The following is a 23,129-nucleotide window of genomic DNA, read 5'->3' as shown; positions in this document are numbered from 1 at the left end:
TGTGAGGTTGTGTGCCGGCCGGATGATGTGTGTGTGTGTGTGTGTGTGTGTGGGGGGGGGGGTAGGGGGGCGCGGTGTGTAGCCGTGGGGCGGGGTTGGTGGCCGAGGAGGGGGCGGATTGTGTGGAGAACAGAGGCCAAGGGGGGTGGTGTGTATTACGGAAGTGGCCAGGTTTTGCAGTGTGGCTGACGGTGGACGGGCCTGTCAATCACCCGTTTAACCCCGCCCACCGTTTGCCACACTGCTTTGAGTGACGGATCTGGCTAAATATATAAGAGAGATATATATATATATATATATATATATATATATATATATATATTTTCACCTTTATTCAATCTTCATTTCAATTTTTATTATTTTTTGTGCATATAGTGGCAACACACGGCTACACGCCCACGATACAGATATACCAGGGGTCATTGGGCAAAAGTAGGCCAGTACACCCAGGTAAAATCTGATTTGCCGCAGGCTACCACATCGCTCCAGCAATAGACACTATATACACTTAGTTCCCTCTCTCACCCACGTCCCACTCAGTGTCCCCCCAGAGACCCATTGTCCAGGATTCCACAAATACATTTGCTGTCAGGTCTTTATAGTATTCCTCCACTCATCATATTAGTACATGTAAATTAAAATCTTTTTTCATTAACAACAAAAGCAGTGCCCCCAAAAAAAGAGTTATCTTTTTCTTCCCGCAACATCCTGTGCTTTCAGCCATAAATGAGATGCCCGGTACTAGGTTACCATCATATTGCTGGGATGTAACTAGGATCCTGTACGCTCACCCATATATCAGAGGCCCGGTACTAGGTTACCATCATATTGCTGGGATGTAACTAGGATCCTGCACTCTCAGCCAAAGATGAGTTGCCTGGTACTAGGTTACCGTCATATTGCTGGGATGTAACTAGGATCCTGTGCTCACAGCCATATATAAGAGGCCCGGTACTAGGTTACCATCATATTGCTGGGATGTAACTAGGATCCTTTGCTCACAGCCATAGATGAGATGCATGGTACTAGGTTACCATCATATTGCTGGGATGTAACTGGGATCCTGCACTCTCAGCCATAGATGAGTTGCCTGGTACTAGGTTACCATCATATTGCTGGGATGTAACTAGGATCCTGTGCTCTCAGCCATAGATGAGATGCCCGGTACTAGGTTACCATCATATTGCTGGGATGTAACTAGGATCCTGCACTCTCAGCCATAGATGAGTTGCCCGGTACTAGGTTACCATCATATTGCTGGGATGTAACTAGGATCCTGTGCTCACAGCTATAGATAAGATGCCCGGTACTAGGTTACCATCATATTGCTGGGATGTAACTAGGATCCTTTGCTCAGAGCCATAGATAAGATGCCCGGTACTAGGTTACCATCATATTGCTGGGATGTAAATAGGATCCTGCACTCTCAGCCATAGATGAGTTGCCCGGTACTAGGTTACCATCATATTGCTGGGATGTAACTAGGATCCTGCACTCTCAGCCATAGATGAGTTGCCTGGTACTAGGTTACCATCATATTGCTGGGATGTAACTAGGATCCTGCACTCTCAGCCATAGAGAAGGGCCCGATACCAGGTTACCGTCATATTTCTGGGATGTAACTAGGATCCTGCACTCTCAGCCATAGATGAGTTGCCTGGTACTAGGCTATTGTTATATTGCAGCAGTTAATTATATGATGCTAGATGTGCCCATTCTGGTCTCCTTCATCTGGGCTGAAGGTCACTGAGATCACTGAAGCATAGAAATCGTAGTGAGCAATTAGGGCGAGAGTGCTGAGTAGTTTGTCACCAGCAGAAATGCACTGCAGTCCTATGTCCCACCCAGTGCTAGATGCAGTCTGCTCCTGGTATAGAGAACAGACACTTCTACTGCAGAACATTCACTGAGATCATATTTTCTGTATTTAATGAAAATGTCATTAGGTTACAATATGAGAAAACAGGAGCTTCCTGGATCCCAGCAAATCTAGCAGGCTACAGAGAAATGCCTGTAAGATATAAATATACCATGGAACGCCAGGTGATGTTGCCGCATTAGTTTGTATATGAAATGCTGCATTTTTTAAAGCAGGTTAATTTTATTTGCAACATTTCAAAATTTGCTGACACTGTATCACATTACAGTTCTGCCATCTAGTGGTGGAAAGCAGAAGTGCTGGCTTTTCTTCTCATGTGCCAGTTTGTATTGTGTGTATATATATATATATAAGATGTGTATAGATATAAGATAGCAGCTGCAGTTCCCACAATGAGGCATTAGTGACGCTGTGGAAAAAAGGAAAAGTACCAGCGCTGACTGTCAAATTCAGCTGAAATGAAGCATATATGACGGTTTCCTTCCAGTTAAATGTACTTATTGACACTATTGGTGGTAACCTGTATTACCATTCAGTAACTCTTATCTCTAGGATATATTCATGGTAACTGGATTATTAAGGCAGTAGAAGCTGGAGCTGGAGACCTTTCCCAGGGAAACGGCATTGAGCTATTATATCTTTAGCCTGATCTATACAACACCTGAGGATTTCTTTCATCACCGCCTTATACTTGATAAAGGACACTCTGGGTGACAAGAATTTTTTTTAAAAATCGACTATTTATTGAGATGCGATATGGTGCAAATTGTAGCCATGAAAATGTGCGAATAGAGACACTTTTAGCCAATCAGGGCTGAGTGGCTTCCCCTGTTTACCTGAAAGCGTCTCCATGGAGACGTATAGGGCCAACCACAGCTGAGGACTTGTATAGCGCGGTGACAGCAGGGATCCCGATGTCATTAGCAAGGAGGATGCTGGCTCACCCCGCAGTCAGTGCGAGGGGAGCCGGCTCACCCCCTGCTATCAGTGCTGGGTAAACTGCTGCAGAGACCGTCACCGCTGGAGCCTGGATTGGTATGGACAGTGCACTCTGCATTTGGGACACGCCAACCTGGTAAAATAATAATAGAGACGTCCAATCCAGTTACCATTACGAGTTATTGAATTGTAATACAGGTTACCACCAATTTATTTAATAGTCTTTTATTGAATGTAAAACATGTCCTACTAATTGTGTCAATAAATACATTTAACTGGAAGGAAACCGTCATATACAGTATGCTTCATTTCAGCTGAATTTAAAAAACATGGCCAGCACTGGTACTTCTCAGTTTTTTCCATTTGTATTGCTAAGAGGATTGACATCCCTCGAACCAGCCGCAGATAGCAGCGCACCTTATTATGTATCTCACATTAGTGACACTGTGCCTGATTCGTGACAGGTAATGTGCTGCCAAACTTTCCGTGATCACAATCACGCTGTATTATTACATGACCGGTTACTGCCTCATTCTCATTGGCAGGACGACTTCTCATACTCCTCTCACTAGCCTCTCCTTCTATTCCCCTTCTCCCCCCATCCTCCTGTTCACCCCCCCCATCCTTTGCCTTCCTCTGGCCATCTTCCTCCCAAATTTATCGTAATGCCTCATCCACTTCTACAGGTCTTTGCACCTATCTCATGCTTATGCATTCTGCTGTATTACATGCCACTGGCACGGTACATCATGCTAATTCATTGTGTTGTGCTACGGACACGGAACATCATGCTAATGCATTCTGCTGTATTACATGCCACTGGCATGGTACATCATAATAATTCATTGTGTTGCATTACATGTTACTGACATGTTACATCTGCTGCATTAGGTGTTACTGGCACGGTACTACTGATGCATTACGGGTTCCTGACATGTGTTACTGACACGGTACATCTGCTGCATTACATGTTACTGGCATTGTATGTGGTACTGACAGGCAATATACTGCCTTCTCCTGTATTGTATGGGAGTGACTGGTATCATCCTCTCTATACAGGAGAATCTGTGCCCGAGTACCAGATGGCGTTCCAGGATGAGGCTGGCAATCACCCCACGTTTGAGGACATGCAAGTACTGGTCTCCAGAGAGAAGCAGAGGCCTAAGTTCCCCGAGGCCTGGAAAGAGAACAGCCTGGTGGGTGTATTACTACTCCCAATTCTGCCTTGTACACACAATACACTGTAATCGTTCTGCAACACATCTTCTTATAGCTTCCCATCAGGAGCAAGTTTCTGATGTCACCTGCTGACATCACAGCACCATCCCGTAACTGCTGCTGGCAGACATTAGGGGAACAGAATGGCGCAGGTCTGCCAGCTGTCAATATATATATATACACGTCAGGCCATGGCATAGAATATCAATAAAGTGCCAATAAGTACTCTGATTGTGTACAAGTGGAGCAATGACAATTTACCTCCCGTCACGCCATTTCCTTCTCTATTTCTGTCGCGGCATATGTTAATGAGTAAATAGTGGGTGTGGTTTAGTAATAATAATAATACATTTGCTACAATACCTGTAAATTTACTGCCCTATCCTATACCAGCGGAACTCGCCCTTCCCTGCATGTACGGTATAACCCACCATATCTGGTTCTAGTAATTCATTTAGACTATATATTAATGTAGACTTGTTCCCACAGGCCGTGAGGTCGCTAAAGGAGACGATTGATGATTGCTGGGATCAGGACGCAGAGGCACGGCTGACTGCACAGTGCGCTGAGGAGAGAATGGCCGAACTGATGATTATCTGGGAGAGGAACAAGTCTGTGAGTCCAACTATCAACCCAACATCTACTGCGGTGCAGAATGAGCGGTAAGTAGCTGGCCGCGGAGCTGGCAATCACCTGCGTCCTACTGGTGCATGATGGCTGGTATGTCTCTAGCAATGGGAGGGGAAGTCTTAGACTGCTTTTATGGGGTAAATGTAATAGGGTGGGAATTTGTATAAGGTGCAGTTTTTTAGTTGAAGGATCGGAACATCACACGGTTTGCAGTTACCAAAAAATTCAGAAATGGCATCCAGGTGTTTCCCTTTGAAAACCTCAAAATTGCAAATGTAATATGGTACAATTTTTTTACAGAACCTGTCTAAAAAAATCACAAAAATAGAATTGCTTCTGGCAGGAGACTTTGACAGAGTAACCCCCTTCCCCCATGAGCATAATCAGTCCCTGGCTTTTTGAGCTGGACCTGTTTTCAAAAATACTGGGGACAAAAAGAGTATGGGTCCCCTATGTTTAAATAAACAGCACCGGGCTCTAGGACAGATCCTGGTTCCAAAAATGTTGGGGACATATTTTGGAACCAGCATCGGGCTCCAACAGCCAGCAGGGTAATGCCACAGCTGGGGGAGACTTTTTATTCAAGGTCCCTTGACCAAAACATCACCCCCTGACTAGTCAGCCCTGGCCAGGGTCCCTGGGGAAGTGGGGACCCCCTTATAAAAGGACCTCTGCCAGGACTGAGCAGTTAGGGGGTGATGCATTGGCCGAAGGGTCCTTGTATAAAAAGTGTCCCCTGGTTGCGGTGCAGGTTCCAAAATATGGGGGACCTATATTCCTTTTGTCCCCCATATTTTTGGAACCAGGACTGGTCCTGGAGGCTTGTGCTGGTTTTGGAATTACAGGTGGACCCCCTAATCTTTTAGTCCTTGTATTTTTTAAACCAGAACTCAGAGGCCGGGCTGGATAAAAAAAAATCTCACCTTGACTAAAAAATTGCACATTCCCGTTACTTATAACTCACCAGAAATTACTATCGATTTCTGTCTTCTTCACACCCTACTACATGTTCGATTTGCTGCGATGTTTTAGGTTATTAAAAAATTGCACATCACTACATTTGGCTCAATATGTCTGGTATGGTAAATACTTAGGAACAAGAATAAGGAGCAAACACCAATGATGCTTCACAATAAAGCTGTTTTTTGATACAGTAAGGAATGCGTTATGTACATCCGCTCCCTACAACAAGGGCTGATGTACCGCTGGCAATATGCGTCTGTATTTCCACACATTAGTGTGTGTTTTTCAACAGCTGGTGCAGAATACGCCCTGGTGATGCGACGCGTTAAAGGCGGCATTTGCATTTCTACTTTCCAGAGGCTTCAATGCTGTAGTATGTTGTGTACAAGTGGGACAATGTGGTGTTTACTGGTAACGCTGACAGCCACATGTGCTGGCAGAGCTGTGTCCGGCTCAGCACACACACACACATACACACACACACACACACACACCTTCTGGCGCTTGGTCCCCGATGTTTCCCATGTACTGCAGACGCAATATGTGCCAATCAGTGCTTGTGCAATATTTGTGTGTTGTGTGTTTTTATATCTTTGAGCTTTTTTATATTGAATTGTTGTTGGGTTATTTTTAAAACCATTTTCTTTTTTTTCCTATTCCTTCAGTAATCTGTCACAGAACCGTCGTGTCCCAAAGATTGGGCCATACCCGGATTACTCCTCATCCTCCTTCATAGAAGACTCTGTTCACAACCCAGACAACATTCTGAAGAACATCTCATCAGAGACCTCCATGTCCAGCACTCCCCTGGCCCCCGGAGAGAAGAATCGCAACTCCATCAATTATGAGCGGCAGCAGGCTCAGGCTCGCCTCCCGAGTCCTGAGACCAGTGTTACCAGTTTATCGACCAACACTACCACTACCAACACTACGGGGCTCACACCAAGCACTGGCATGACCACAATATCTGAGGTCCAGTACTCGGATGAGGCCGGGCACAGCATGCCACCCACGGGACCCACTCATGTCTGTCTGCAGCTGACAGAGGAAGACTTGGAGACCAACAAGTTGGACCCAAAGGAGGTTGATAAGAACCTGAAGGAAAGCTCAGATGAGAACCTCATGGAACACTCCCTTAAACAGTTCAGTGGACCGGATCCCCTGAGCAGCACCAGCTCCAGCCTCTTTTACCCATTGATAAAGCTTGCAGTGGAATCTACAGGGCAGCCAGACTTCACGCAGGGTATGAATGGCCAAGTACAGGATGTCCTCCCTGCCCAGCATTATCCTCTTCCTAAGCAGCAGAACCTTCCCAAGAGGCCGACCAGCCTCCCCCTCAACACGAAGAACTCCGGCAAGGAGTCTAGGCTGAAATTCGGCAGCAAGCACAAATCGAACTTGAAGCATGTTGAGACAGGAGTAGCCAAAATGAACACAGTGAGTGCAGCGGAGCCTCATGTGGTGACGGTCACCACAACAGCGGTAGCGGGTAGGACAGGCTATGTGAACTCTCAGGGTCCTGCAGCCCAGAATTCTAACACAGCTGTAGGCCCAAGTGCAAACTCTATGGCCCATAGGGCCCAGGAAATGCTGCAGAACCAGTTCCGAGGGGAGGATAGCCGCTTGAACATCAATTCCAGCCCAGATGAGAACGAGCCGCTGCTGAGACGGGAACAGCAGGTGGGGCAAGATGAGTCTGTGTTGGACCGACTGGCGGAAAGGAGGGATCACCCAGCAGAGGGCAGTAGGGTAAATACCAACAACAATAACAACAGCAGCAGCCAGGCTGCTCTGCTAGACCCAGGAACACAGATCGCACCGGTAACGACACGTCCGCATCAGAACCGGAGGGCACAGAGGCCCAACTCTCTGGACTTATCCAGCTCCAGTATTATGGATAACTGCAGCTCGCAGAGTAAGTGATTTATCCTGCTGTGTACTGCAGTGACCACGCCATGATCCCTGTGGTCATATCATGTGATGGGGCTAGCGATATCTACAGTAGGACCATTCACAGGTGCCTGTCCCCTACGTATCAATCTGGTCACGCACAGCTGAAGGAACACTGCGATTTCTCCCATTGTGACTACATACATTAAATAGTGTCACACGTCGCGGCTACATACAGTGGTGACCTATGTTATGGTTACATACAGTGGTGACCCATGTTATGGTTACATACAGTGGTGACACACGTCGCGGCTACATACAGTGGTGACACACGTCGCGGCTACATACAGTGGTGACCTATGTTATGGTTACATACAGTGGCGACCCATGTTATGGTTACATACAGTGGTGACACACGTCGCGGCTACATACAGTGGTGACACACGTGGCGGCTACATACAGTGGTGACACACGTGGCGGCTACATACAGTGGTGACACACGTCGCGGCTACATACAGTGGTGACACACGTCGCGGCTACATACAGTGGTGACACACGTCGCGGCTACATACAGTGGTGACACACGTCGCGGCTACATACAGTGGTGACACACGTCGCGGCTACATACAGTGGTGACACACGTCGCGGCTACATACAGTGGTGACACACGTCGCGGCTACATACAGTGGTGACACACGTCGCGGCTACATACAGTGGTGACACACGTCGCGGCTACATACAGTGGTGACCTATGTTATGGTTACATACAGTGGCGACCCATGTTATGGTTACATACAGTGGTGACACACGTCGCGGCTACATACAGTGGTGACACACGTGGCGGCTACATACAGTGGTGACACACGTCGCGGCTACATACAGTGGTGACACACGTCGCGGCTACATACAGTGGTGACACACGTCGCGGCTACATACAGTGGTGACACACGTCGCGGCTACATACAGTGGTGACACACGTCGCGGCTACATACAGTGGTGACACACGTCGCGGCTACATACAGTGGTGACACACGTCGCGGCTACATACAGTGGTGACACACGTCGCGGCTACATACAGTGGTGACACACGTCGCGGCTACATACAGTGGTGACACACGTCGCGGCTACATACAGTGGTGACACACGTCGCGGCTACATACAGTGGTGACACACGTCGCGGCTACATACAGTGGTGACCTATGTTATGGTTACATACAGTGGCGACCCATGTTATGGTTACATACAGTGGTGACACACGTCGCGGCTACATACAGTGGTGACACACGTGGCGGCTACATACAGTGGTGACACGTCGCGGCTACATACAGTGGTGACACACGTCGCGGCTACATACAGTGGTGACACACGTCGCGGCTACATACAGTGGTGACACACGTCGCGGCTACATACAGTGGTGACACACGTCGCGGCTACATACAGTGGTGACACACGTCGCGGCTACATACAGTGGTGACACACGTCGCGGCTACATACAGTGGTGACACACGTCGCGGCTACATACAGTGGTGACACACGTCGCGGCTACATACAGTGGTGACACACGTCGCGGCTACATACAGTGGTGACCTATGTTATGGTTACATACAGTGGCGACCCATGTTATGGTTACATACAGTGGTGACACACGTCGCGGCTACATACAGTGGTGACACACGTGGCGGCTACATACAGTGGTGACACACGTCGCGGCTACATACAGTGGTGACACACGTCGCGGCTACATACAGTGGTGACACACGTCGCGGCTACATACAGTGGTGACACACGTCGCGGCTACATACAGTGGTGACACACGTCGCGGCTACATACAGTGGTGACACACGTCGCGGCTACATACAGTGGTGACACACGTCGCGGCTACATACAGTGGTGACACACGTCGCGGCTACATACAGTGGTGACACACGTCGCGGCTACATACAGTGGTGACACACGTCGCGGCTACTTAGTGTTGACCCATGTTATGGTTACATACAGTGGTGACACACGTTACGGTTACATACGGTGCTGACCCATGTTACGGTTACATACGGTGGTGACACGCGTTACGGTTACATACGGTGCTGACCCATGTTACGGCTACATACAGTGGTGACCCATGTTACGGTTACATACGGTGGTGACCCATGTTACGGTTACATACGGTGGTGACCCATGTTACGGTTACATACGGTGGTGACCCATGTTACGGTTACATACGGTGGTGACCCATGTTACGGTTACATACAGTGGTGACCCATGTTACGGTTACATACAGTGGTGACCCATGTTACGCTACATTCAGTGGTGACACACCTTACGGTTACATACAGTGGTGACCCATGTTACGGTTACATACGGTGGTGACACATGTTACGGTTACATACGGTGGTGACACATGTTACGGTTACATACAGTGGTGACACACATTACGGTTACATAGAGTGGTGACACGATACGGTTACATAGAGTGGTGACACACGATACGGTTACATACAGTGGTGACACACGTTACGGTTACATACAGTGGTGACACACATTACGGTTTCATATGGTTACATACAGTGGTGACACACGTTACGGTTACATACAGTTACATACAGTAGTGACACACGTTACGGTTTCATACGGTGGTGACACACGTTACGGTTTCATACGGTGGTGACACACGTTACGGTTTCATACGGTGGTGACACGCGTTACGGTTACATATACGGTGGTGACACACGTTACGGTTACATACGGTGGTGACACACGTTACGGTTACATACGGTGGTGACACACGTTACGGTTACATACGGTGGTGACACACGTTACACTACATACGGCGGTGACACATGTTACGGTTACAAACAGTTGTGACACACGTCACGGCTACATACAGTGGTGACACACGTCACGGCTACATACGGTGGTGACACACGTCACAGCTACATACGGTGGTGACACACGCCACAACTACATATGGTGGTGACACACGCCACAACTACATATGGTGGTGACACACGCCACAACTACATACGGTAGTGACACATTTTTTTTATCACTTTTAATATAGTTGTTTTAAGATTTTTCACCATAATTAAATGTATATTGGCAGTGTAGTACACAGATCAGTGTCATCCATGTATCCCGGGGATGTGTATCACTACTAGGATTGGTGTAACTGTAGTGGCAGGTGGAGGAGTGTAGTACACAGATCAGTGTCATCCATGTATCCCAGGGATGTGTTTAACTACTAGGATTGGTGTAACTGTAGTGACAGGTAGAGGAGTGTAGTACACAGATCAGTGTCATCCTCCCAGTATCCCAGGGATGTGTATTACTACTAGGATTGGTGTAACTGTAGTGACAGAGGGAGGAGCGTAGTACACAGATCAGTGTCATCCTCCCGGTGTCCTGGGGATGTGTATCACTACTAGGATTGGTGTAACTGTAGTGACAGGGGGAGGAGCGTAGTACACAGATCAGTGTCATCCTGGGATGTGTATCACTACTAGGATTGGTGTAACTGTAGTGACAGGTGGAGGAGTGTAGTACACAGATCAGTGTCATCCTCCCAGTATCCCAGGGATGTGTATTACTACTAGGATTGGTGTAACTGTAGTGACAGGTGGAGGAGTGTAGTACACAGATCAGTATCCCGGGGATGTGTATCACTACTAGGATTGGTGTAACTGTAGTGACAGAGGGAGGAGCGTAGTACACAGATCAGTGTTATCCTCCCGGTGTCCCGGGGATGTGTATCACTACTAGAATTAGTAGTCCTCATTTTACCCCACCACTGCTGCTGAAGTCCACTCTATCCTTCAATCCGCTTCTCCCTCCACCTGCCCGCTTGATCCTATCCCCTCCAATATTATCCGTCGTCTCAGTCCATCAGTCTGCTCTCACCTGGCTCACCTCTTTAATCTTTCCCTATCCTCTGGGATCTTCCCTTCCTCCTTCAAACACGCTCTTGTCTCCCCAATTCTCAAAAAAACAAATCTGGACCCCAACTCTCCATCCAACTACAGGCCCATCTCCCTCCTCCCTTTTGCCTCCAAACTCCTAGAACGTCTGACCTATAATCGTCTCCTAAGCCACCTTACTGCTAACTCCATTCTAGACCCCCTCCAATCCGGGTTCCGCCCTTTACATTCCACTGAAACTGCCCTGACCAAAGTCACTAACGATCTACTATCGGCTAAATCCAAAGGCCTCTTCTCTATCCTCATCCAGCTTGATCTGTCGGCTGCCTTTGACACTGTTGACCACCCTCTCCTGCTCAACACCCTCCGCTCCTTTGGCATCACTGGCACGGTCTTCTCCTGGTTCACCTCATACCTCTCCGATCGCTCCTTCTCCGTCTCCACTCCGAGCTCCTCCTCTCCTACTACCCCCCAGCCAGTCGGTGTTCCCCAAGGGTCAGTCCTTGGCCCTCTCCTCTTCTCCCTCTACACCACCTCTCTGGGCACCCTCATCAGCTCCTATGGTTTTCATTACCACCTTTATGCTGATGATACCCTAATCTATCTCTCCTCCCCCGACTTATCCCCATCACTTCTGTCCAAGGTCTCCGAATGCCTCACGGCCATCTCAGCCTGGATGACCCAACGCTTCCTGAAACTAAACATGGCTAAAACTGAACTTCTAATCTTCCATCCCCCGAACATCCCCTCTTCTCCCACTATCTCCATCAGCATTGGTGAAACCGAGATCACGTCCACCGACCAAACGCGCTGCCTCGGTGTCATCATTGACTCCTCCCTCTCTTTCACCCCCCACATTCGTGCTCTCTCACAGTCTTGCCGCTTTCACCTACGCAACATCTCACGCATCAGACCATTCCTCTCCACTGACGCGACCAAAATTCTCATTCACTCTCTTGTCATCTCCCGCCTTGACTACTGCAACATCCTTCTCTCTGGGCTACCTCTCACCCGCCTTGCACCTCTCCAATCCATTCTTAACGCTGCTGCTAGGCTCATCTTCCTCTCCCGCCGCTCTACCTCCGCCTCCCCCCTCTGTTTATCTCTTCACTGGCTCCCCATTCCTTTCCGAGTTCTCTTTAAACTCCTCACCACCACCTACAAGGCTCTCTCCTCCTCCACAGCTCCCTACCTCTCTTCACTGATCTCTATCCACACTCCCTCCCGTCCTCTTCGCTCCATCGCTGACCGCCGACTGACCTCTCACCTAATCACCTCCTCCCACGTCCAAGATTTCTCTCGCGCTGCCCCCCTGCACTGGAACAACCTCCCGCCACCCATCAGGCTATCCGATTCCCTTACCTCCTTCAAGCGCTCCCTCAAAACCCACTTTTTTCGACTAGCCTATCCCTCCTCCTAACCTCTTTTGATCCTCCTATCCTGCCTCCGTTCCCCTCCGTTCCTACTTATCCTATTGTATTTCGTTCGTCCACCCACCTATTTTTAGTATGTTAACTCTTATGAGCAGGGCCCTCCTTCCTCACGTACTCACCCTACCTCATTACCTCACCTGTGCTCCTGTCCTGTTCTTCCCTTCCTCTACTTCATCTTCGGTCTCCTTGACTATTTTGACACCTACTTCTGAACTGATGCTGATTTTAGTTCTACCAGCTATACCCCTATTTATACTGTATCTTTCTACACACCCTGTACGTTACCTTGTAATTTGTTTTTTTTTGTTTGCTATGTACGGCGCTGCGGACACTTTGTGGCGCCTTATAAATAAACGTACTACTACTACTACTAGGATTGGTGTATCTGTAGTGACAGGGGGAGGAGCGTAGTACACAGATCAGTGTCATCCTGGTATCCCGGGGATGTGTATCACTACTAGGATTGGTGTATCTGTAGTGACAGGGGGAGGAGCGTAGTACACAGATTAGAGTCATACAATTTTGTATAGTACAGCTCCTATTATTGTTTAGCGGATGCAAATCTGTCCATCCTTATTCCTGCTGTTATTATCTATTATGTGTGTGTGTGTGTGTGTGTGTATATATATATATATATATATATATATATATATATATATATATATATATAGCTATATCTTTGTTCATCACATGTTAGGGTTGTGGGGCAGACAGCACTGGGTGTACACTGTATCACGCTGCGCTACCAAGGGCCTGGACCGTCTACACTTCCTCCCACCCAGTGTGACAGCCCATAAGCAGCAGCAGTGACTGTGCAGAAGGAATGGAAGAGAGGATACTAGGTTGTTCCCTGGCTGCACATAATGTACAGAAATCAACACCCATTGGGCCTGATTTAACATTGATCGGTCCACAGCGAAGGGTGGCATTAAGCTGCTCATTAAGCAGCGAACGAATGCTGCTTAACAAGCGATGTTGAATCACCCCCAATACAGATATAGGCCAATGTGTAGCTGGTATATAGCACGCTGTTGTGCTGCCTACCCCTTATTACCCTAATTTGCTCTCACACTTGGTAACGTGCCTTCTTCACAAACACTTTATTTTAGTAACATTTGCAAGGAGAAAAAACCAGATGCCACAATGATCAGAACTATTCACCATGTAATTCCTCTGCTCATTTCTCTCTCAGCAGTTACATTTTTTGTCACCGATCTGTTTAATTCTTATGATATGTAGCATGTGTCCCCTACCCAGAGTCAAATCGGGCATTTGTGGCAAGCCAGGGTTATGCGCTGTAAAAGAAAATCCCATCATGTATTGGGTGGTAATGAGATACGGAATGATTGCTCGGTTCCACTCTGTGGTGGAAATTTACTAAAGAAAATTGTAAAAAATAGGTGTAAAAATAGGTGTATTTGTATCCAGAAATACACTTATTTTTGACATTTACTATCCCGAAAATACGGCAATTCATATTCGTATTGATAGCACATCAATACGACTACGAATTGCCGTATTTTTGGGATAGTAAATGTCAAAAATAAGTGTATTTCTGGATACAAATACACCTATTTTTACACCTATTTTTTAAAAATTCCCTTTAATAAATTTCCCCCTGTGTATCAGACATGTGCGTCTGAGAATGTGCTGATTTCATAGTTCTCTTCTCCATGTACTCAGCCAAATCCCTTTGTCTTGTGTAGGTGAGACGTTATCCGACAGTCGGGCCGGCTCAGGTGAGAAAATCAAGAAACGCGTCAAGACGCCGTACTCCCTCAAACGGTGGCGCCCCTCGACTTGGGCCATCCCCACCGAGCGCCAGGACTGTGAGGTCAACAACAACGGAGGCAACGTAACCTTCAGCCACTCAAAGTCCAGCACTGCCGTTTACCTTATGGATGGTGGCACTGCCACGGCTGCCCTTTCTAAAGATGCCAGGATGAGCTGCTTGTAAATGACCCAATCGTCTATTTCTTTCTCTTCATTTTCAAGTGGTTTTGAACGGCTCCAAATGTGTTTTGTATCATCCAATGAGCAGAAGACACAATAAACATATTTCTACCATGGAATCTTTATAAGAGACTCGCTATAAGGCCCGTGGGTGTGGAGGAGCTGGCAAACAGACGCAGGTTCCAGTCCCTCCACAGGCGCAAGGGTTAAATAGATTTCAGCTATGCAGAGTAAAGACACAAATACGGCTTATGCTTCCATTTTTTATTTTGACCCATTGTCCGTTCTTTTTATTTTGGGACAGTTCTACGCCTTCTACACATTGTATTGAGAGTCTGAAGTCTGATCAGAAAATTTGGTTTCATATGTATGTGCGAGTAAAAGAGAGGACAAGACGAGAGTGGGGACAGAGCCAAGATACCTCTTTTGTTAACGTAACAAATGAGACAATGTTGTTGACCGTTGCGGTCCCTAAAATTGCTCTGAATGCTGTCGGACAGGACGGACTGCGGCAGTGTCTTGTGCACGCAATCTTTATTTCTATGCTGTGTCTAGTCTGTATGTTGGTGTGTTCAGGATAAGTACACAACGAAAAGCTTAGCTCCTGCCTTTTCTTTTAGTAGCAAAGACTTTGCACTTTGAGGTAATAGCACTACAAGTCATAGTCAAAATGGCTGCTTCCCGGACGTTCCGTATTTACAATACCCAACCCCTAATGTGTGTATCAGTCTACTCCATAGCAGAGATGTGCGAAATATCCACCCATCTCCATTATTGGCACATTTTGCGCCAACTTGTTCCGCTGTGACACCTGGGCAAAGCGGTTCTGAAAGGCCACATTACCCATCAGTAACCCCAGTCTCTCCACCCAGCGTCAGACATAGGTTGTAGAGGACACGGGATACAGAGCAGAACTTGGCTGAGAGTCAGTTTGCCGCAATGTCTCCCATATCTGCTCCATAGCTGGGACTCTGTGCGGAGATTATGGAGTTGCTAATACACCAGGGGGCTTATTTCACGTGTGCGTAATGGACAACCATCCTTACATCATGACGCTTAGAGAAAGAAGAAACGGAATGCGTCTATTAAGGCTTTAAGGTGTATGTTAAAAGAAAAATAGATTAAAAGATTATATAAATATATATATAAGTGATTATAACAAGAAAAGAGCTTATAAAAGTGATATTTTAGCCTGTCTGTGCAAGAGTGAACACGTATAACGGAGTGGGTTACCCGGCTTTTAATGTACTTGGTTGATATGTGCAATGGTATATATATATATATTTTTCGCCACGTTTTAATGTACAATACATTTCACTAACACTAAACGCACTGTCATGTTTGTGGTTTCTTTTTCAGTATTTCTTTTGTTACGTTCTTGCTCCGAGATCGCCCCACGGGCTGCTCTCTGTAACGGGCGCCCATCCCACCGGGTTGTGTTCTACGAATATGCTTTAACTTTGTACTTTTAATATGTACAGAATAAATGTATGCAAACTGCAGATTACAAAAAAATAGACCTAGCCTCATTCCTGTAAATGCAATGTCCCGAACGTAGAGGCCAGTAGCTGGTGTAGCTGCATACAATGACCTCAAAGACCGTGTGGCCAATCGTATAGGTTTTGACTTGGCCAAAGATGGCTTAACAGGAATTATCTCTGTTGGGGTTGGTGCCCGCAGTCGGTCCGGTCTACGCTTACCTTTTACTGCGTATTCGGTAAAGTGAGATAGAGTACATCCTCGTGCTCTGTCACTTCGCAAAGTACAAGAAAGTTGGCATCCTCATATACTGTAGGCCCTGATTCTTGTTCAATTGTTAGAGCAAATTATCTCTCTAATGGACAAAACCATGTGCACTGCAGGTGGGGCTGATGTAACATGTGCAGAGAGAGTTAGATTTGGGTGTGGTTTGCACTTCATACTGAGATCTATATTGCAGTGTAAAAATAAAGCAGCCAGTATTTACCCTGCACAGAAACAAAATAACTCACCCAAATGTAACTCTCTCTGGGGGGGGGGGGGGGGGGTTGAAATAAAAAGTATACTATGAGGTCTAATAGTTATAGTTGTCAATCACTCTGTCACATTTAATGACACTCTAATTACTTTATTTATTATGCATAATACAAAGCGGTGTATATAATGTATAAGCTATGTGCACAGTTCAAGGGGAACATGTCCGATTCCCGTTTATTTGCTCTCTTATCCTGCCGACTACGCCAAGTTATGTTACTGCGACAGTATTATCATCCTATGTAGTAACCGCGGCAGGTATGCTTTTGGGACGTGTTATGGTAAAGAGTTACCCTGTACTGCAGCTGATGTTATAGAAGTAAAGCCCTTCAATGGAAAGATAAACATTTTCTTACCGTTCGTTACATTCGGCAAAAGGAAAATATAAAAGTGTTAATGTGTCTTTCATTCAGCTTTACTTTAATACATATGACAATGTGAATAAGCACCCAGCATTACATTTAGATTACATCTTCTGCCATTTACTACATCTCCTTTCTGCCATAGGGAATATTTGATGTAAGTAACCCCACTATCAGCTCGTTGTGGGGTATCCATTAGCATGGAGTTCACTAGTGTAAGGCAGAGCAAAATCCTCGTGGCTGGGCCTCAGTGCACAATTAGTGATGCCGCAAAGAGCAGAGGGGGAGCATGTGCCCATGTGTAGCGGGCACATGTAACACCCAGAAGACAGCATTGCCCTGTTCTCTCCAGGGTGGACTGGGGCATCGGGTGGCATTGTCCATGGGTACCCAGCATTGGCATAGTACAGCGCAGTCAGACTAGTAAAGACTGATCTGAGTTTCGTTAGGGTTACAGTATGTCTTCTACCTGTCCTGTGCACCAGCAGTATATGCTATACATCCTAGTATAATATACTAGTATATTATATGTTCATTTTCCAGACTGTCCATTAAATGTGTTAACAGAACTTCCCATAGTGTGACCTAATTATATACTAGTATATTATGCTATGTATACACCATTGTCCTTACTTGTGCTGCCCATTCATTTGGTATATACATCAGTTCGATTCCTATTATGCACTATATACTAGTATAGAATACTGTATATTGTATTATAGTATATTATACTGGCCTACACATGAGGTCTGACGATCAAACGCACTGGATCTCCCGCTGGATGCCGAATTGAAGACTGATTTGATCCATGGCTGTTCTTTCAATTACCATTTGAAATAAATAAATCTGGGTTAATAAGAATGGTGTCTTGTGTTATGTGCCCGCTCGCCCGGGAATGCTTGTGTTTTACTCCAGCAATAGTCTTAGATGTAATCCCAGGGTACCATGCTGGGAGTTATTGTTCTACGGTAGATAGCAGCTCATGTGTTTCAGGGTGTCTAGATCAGTTCTGCGAGCGATTTGGCTCTCACTCCGGCAAACGCATCACTAGCTGAGTGCTGGTCCCTGGTCTGGTCACCTTGCAACTCCTCACACATGATGTCACCAAGTGGGAGGGCACATGGTAACTGAGGGGTAGATGTATGAAGCAGTGATAAGGGAGGAGAAGTGATAAATTTACTCACCAGATGCCTACCCACAGCAACTAATTCAGTTGCATAGTAACATTGTAATTAAGGCTGAAAAAAGACACAAGGGGTGAGATTTAATAGGATGAGAGATCCAGAAAATGAGAGATTTGGTAAGAAATCTCCTTTTTTTTTTAGAGCGGCAATCATTTACACTGCAAAATAAAACCTGTTTTGCCGTGTAAATGATTGCTGCTTAAAAAAAACCTGGAGATTTCTTACCAAATCTCTCACTTTCTGGATCTCTCATCCTATTAAATCTCACCCCATGTGCCTCGCTTTAGCCACCAATTCAGTGGCTAACCACGTGTTTACCCTTAGCAACCAATTCAGTTATTCACCACGTCTCCCCATAGCAACCAATTCAGTTACTCATCACGTGCCTTCCTGTAGCAACCAATTCAGTTACACACCATGTGCCTCGCCATAGCAACAAATTACTTCACCACGTGCCTCCCCATAACAACCAATTCAATTTACTCACCATGTGCCAGCCTTAGCAACCAGTTCAGTGGCTAACCATGTGCTTACCCTTAGCAACCAATTCAGTTACTCAACATCCTTTCCTATAGCAACCGAATCAGTTACTCACATTTGCAATGAATTTACATTGAAAAAAGGCCATACAGATGTGTTCATGTACAGTACATAATCTCCAAAGCCCAGCAGGTGTCATGTGACTCAGGGACATTGTATCCTGTGTGAACCCTGCTGTCCAATCCCAGACCCTTCTGCAGTCACATGACAGCTCCCCAATCAGCTGCCACTGAGGCAGATAAAAGGAGTGAGTTTAAAACGGCTCAGGGCCTTGAACAATTGTCTTCCACCTGAGAGAGATACCAGACTGATTTCTAGGTTGCAGGTTACGGACTACAGCGTTGCCTTATCCTGTTACTGCTGCAGTTTATCCCTGGTTTACCTCTCACCTGCTTAATACTATGCAAATACCACCTTCATCTTCCTGAGTTATCATCGGCTTCAAAGCTTTGCAAGTGCCTAATACAGGGTTGCCTACTTTTGAAAAATAATTTCAGGGAGAAAAGTAAAAGTGAAGGGGGCGGGCCTTGCATCACCAGGGGGTGGGCCTAATATGGTTCGCAACCAATCAGAAAAATATGTCTTTGGATCGCCTGCACTGTAGTCCTCAAAGGACTATGGTTTTGCAATGTGCCCTGAATATATGAAGCTCAAAACATGCAACTTACAGTACTTTCCGGAGGAGGGGGGAGGAAAACAGACTCAAGCAGGAGGAGAGGGTTTTATTGCGGCAACTCTGCTGCTTGGTTTACTTTTAGCCAAGTGATTAAGGGGATATCTGCTGTCCTAGCTAGTGAAGTGTGATACACAGACGCCAGAGCAGGGAACTCACACTTAAATTCAGACAGCACACGGAGACTGGTTTCCACACTGCAGAACTACGGTAATTGTATACTCATCTAGGCTAAGTGTGAGTTCCCTGCTCTGGGGTCTGTGTATCACACTTCACTAGCCAGGACAGCAGATATCCCCTTAATCACTTGGCTAAAAGTAAACAGTAAACAGAGTATGCAATTACCGTAGTTCTGCAGTGTGCACTGGAAACCAGAAGTCTCTGTGTGCTCTCTGAAGGCTGGAGCCGGCTGTCACTGTGTGCTGCTGCTGCTGGAGAGTCGGAAGCTGCTATCACTCACATGTTGCTGCTACTGATAGCTTCACTTCCTGTACTGTGTACCCGGCCGTACGGGGAGGTCTCCTAGCTACTGCAGGACAGGTACTATTGCCGCGATGTCGACTGCGCGGCTTCATCATGTCAGCGGCGTCACTCAGAGGCACTCATTGGGGAAGCAAAGCAGCAGCTGCGGGAGAAAGGGGCCCTCTTCCGGGAGTCTCACGGACATTCCGGGAGAGTCGGCAACACTGGCCTAATAGGATCGACCCCCATAGAAGGGAATGTAAATTGGTAGGATTTGAAAAAGATACAAGATCCTAGGGAGAATATTCATCTTTACAGAGTTGGCTCTTTCCATTGATGGATTAAATAGGTTATAGGAGGACCAGGGCCGGTGTAAAGGTGCCCACACACTAAAACGATTTCCGATAAATCGGCCGATATATCATCCGATGTTTACCGATAATCGGTCGAAAATCGGCCGATTTCGGTCCGATGCACGCGCCTGTGGATCTTTTGCTGAATCTTCTGATCTTACGTGCTGCACGAAAGATCAGAAGATTTAACAAAAGATCCATAGGAACGCACACGGGATCTTAAGAAAAATCTGTGGTAAAGATGTGCGCTGGCCTGAAATCTTTGGTCCAGGACAGGCAAAAGATTTGAAGGCTAATTTATGCGCACATCTTACGATCGCAGATCTTTCTAGTGTGAGGGCACCTTAAGGTTTCTCGGCACCCTAGGCAAAACATCAACCTACAGCCCCCTCAGGAATGTAAAGGTGCCCACACACTAGAAAGATCTGCGATCGTAAGATGTGCACATAAATTAGCCTTGAAATCTTTGGTCCGTCCTGGACAAAAGATTTCAGGCGAGCGCACATCTTTACCAAAGATTTTTCTTAAGATCCCGTGTGCGTTCCTATGGATCTTTTGTTAAATCTTCTGATCTTTCGTGCAGCACATAAGATCAGAAGATTTAGCAAAAGATCCACGGGAGCGCACATAGGCCGATTTTCGACCGATTATCGGTAAACATCGGACGAAATCGGCCAATCGGCCCAAAAATCGTTCTAGTGTGTGGGCACCTTAACTCCCAGAGGCACTGGAAATGCCAGCCTCCGGACTAACAGAACTGAAGGGACACCTGCATGTACAGCAACTCCTGTTCGGTTCACAGCGGGATCCTAGTATGTTCTATAGATCTGATTTGACCCCCTTAATAACCGTGTTTTGACAAATCCGAGACGCCAAATTAGGGATCACCATCGATGATTTAAAATCATGGTTCATGGCTGATGTCAATAATTTTGCCATCGATGGGGGAGAGCCAGATGGTTTTCTTCCATCAGTGGAACAGCAAAACAATGTTTTGCTTTTTTTTCCCTTCAAAGTGCCGGGACACGGATGATAGCGCCACCCACGAAGCCCCGCCCCCACATTTTGATTGGCCCACAGGCCAATCAATCAAACACAATGGATGACCATTTATATGTAAAAATATAGATTGCATAGTTTAGCACTATCGATGGCCAGTTGCAGAATTGCCATTGATGGCAACCATCGATGGCAAAGATCGCCATCCCTACACCAAATGCTCCATGACTAGGGCAAAGATCAACGGTTAGTGCAGACACCCGTGCCTGATTATAGCATTATCTATTTTAAAGCAGGAGGAGGTGACCTCATTGACAGAGACCCGTGCCGAGGAGTTACGATATAATGCCAAAACACCATCATAGAACCTTCTGGAGAAACCCATGGAGAACAGAAGGCGAAAGGCCACAAAATGAGTTTTCTCCATCCACGGCTAATAAAAATAAGAAGAACTTCTGTTGATGAATAAAATAAGGAATTTGGTACTTACCGATAATTCCCTTTCACCGAAACAGCAGGGGACACTCCAGTCCTTACATGTGGGGATAGAGTAGGTGCACTGGAGGAGTGGCACTTTAAGAAAGTTTTACTGCTGCAGGCTCCTCCCACCTCTATCCCCACCAAAAACATGGCTATGGATGAGAGCAAATGACAGTTGACCATTTGCTTGGAAATGCTGGAATACTGCCAAACTGTCACTCATCCATAACCATGCTTTTGTTCCAACCAGCCAGATCTGAAGATAAATCTTACTAGTGTATGGGCACCTTTAGAAAAACTGTGTCCGAGAGGAGAAGAGAGACCGGGCCGACCCGGTAGGGAAAGGAGCTAAAACATAAACAAAGTTAGTAGACAAGGCACATAACGTGAATATACTAACATAAACAGGACATAGAGAAAACAACTACAGTATAGTCCCTATCTAGAAGATAACATTTATGCAACAAACATTGCAACAAACAGAAAGAGCATATCTTTCAAACCATACAACACTAACAACATGGCAAGAGATCCAGTGCTGGGTGGGCGTGCAGTATCCCCTGCTGATTCGGTGAAAGGGAATTATCAGTAAGTACCAAATTCCTTATTTCACCTACATGCAGCAGGGGCCACTGCAATCCTTACATGTGGAGATATATACCCAAGCTTTTAAGACCAGGCGGGAGAGCCCTGGGGCTCCTGCAACACTGCCCTGCTAAAAGCTGTAGCTGAGCTGGCGAAGGTATCGAACCTGTAAAAATGTGTAAAAGTGTTTGACCCCGACCAGGTGGCCGCTTTGCACACTTACAGCCCTCGTGGAGTGAGCCGATACCACCGAGGGGACCTTCTTCTGAGAAAAAACGTAGGCCTCCTTTATCGTACAACAGATCCAACGCGCCAGGGTCCTCTTAGACGCTGGCCAGCCCCTCTTGAGTGCATCGTAGAGCACAAAAAGGCCATCAGACTTCCGAAGATGTTGTGTCAGCCGCACATAGGTTTGTAAGGCCCGGACCACATCCAGTGAAGAATCTTCACCCTGCAGAACCGGCACCACCATCGGTTGATTTAGGTGGAAAGCCGATACCACCTTGGGGAGGAAGCCTCTGGTAGTGCGCAGTTCTGCACGATCCCTGTAGAATGTAAGAAAAGGATTCTTACATGAGAGCACCCCTAATTCAGATACCCTGCGTGCTGATGCCAATGCAAGCAGCATCACCGTCTTCCAAGTCAGTGACTTGAGATCTGTA

General features: G+C 46.5%; 1 protein-coding gene across 2 annotated transcripts in view; it reads left to right on the top strand.

The window, feature by feature from the left end:
* The window catches only part of BMPR2 (bone morphogenetic protein receptor type 2), a 111,809-nt gene extending 93,757 nt beyond the window's left edge, over positions 1-18,052 (top strand). For both annotated transcript variants that reach the window (XM_083154173.1, XM_083154174.1), the window contains exons 10-13: positions 3,878-4,014; positions 4,526-4,698; positions 6,295-7,544; positions 14,570-18,052. In XM_083154173.1, the coding sequence (XP_083010299.1) occupies positions 3,878-4,014; positions 4,526-4,698; positions 6,295-7,544; positions 14,570-14,820 (1,811 nt within the window). In that variant the 3' untranslated portion in view covers positions 14,821-18,052. The remainder of the gene's footprint in view (positions 1-3,877; positions 4,015-4,525; positions 4,699-6,294; positions 7,545-14,569) is intronic.
* The last annotated feature ends 5,077 nt before the right edge of the window (positions 18,053-23,129 follow it).

Source organism: Crinia signifera, chromosome 7 (genome assembly GCF_055691185.1).
Source record: "Crinia signifera chromosome 7, ASM5569118v1, whole genome shotgun sequence".
In the NCBI taxonomy this organism is placed as follows: domain Eukaryota; kingdom Metazoa; phylum Chordata; class Amphibia; order Anura; family Myobatrachidae; genus Crinia; species Crinia signifera.
Note: the sequence above shows the minus strand (reverse complement) of the source record. Positions and strands in the feature narration are given on the sequence as shown.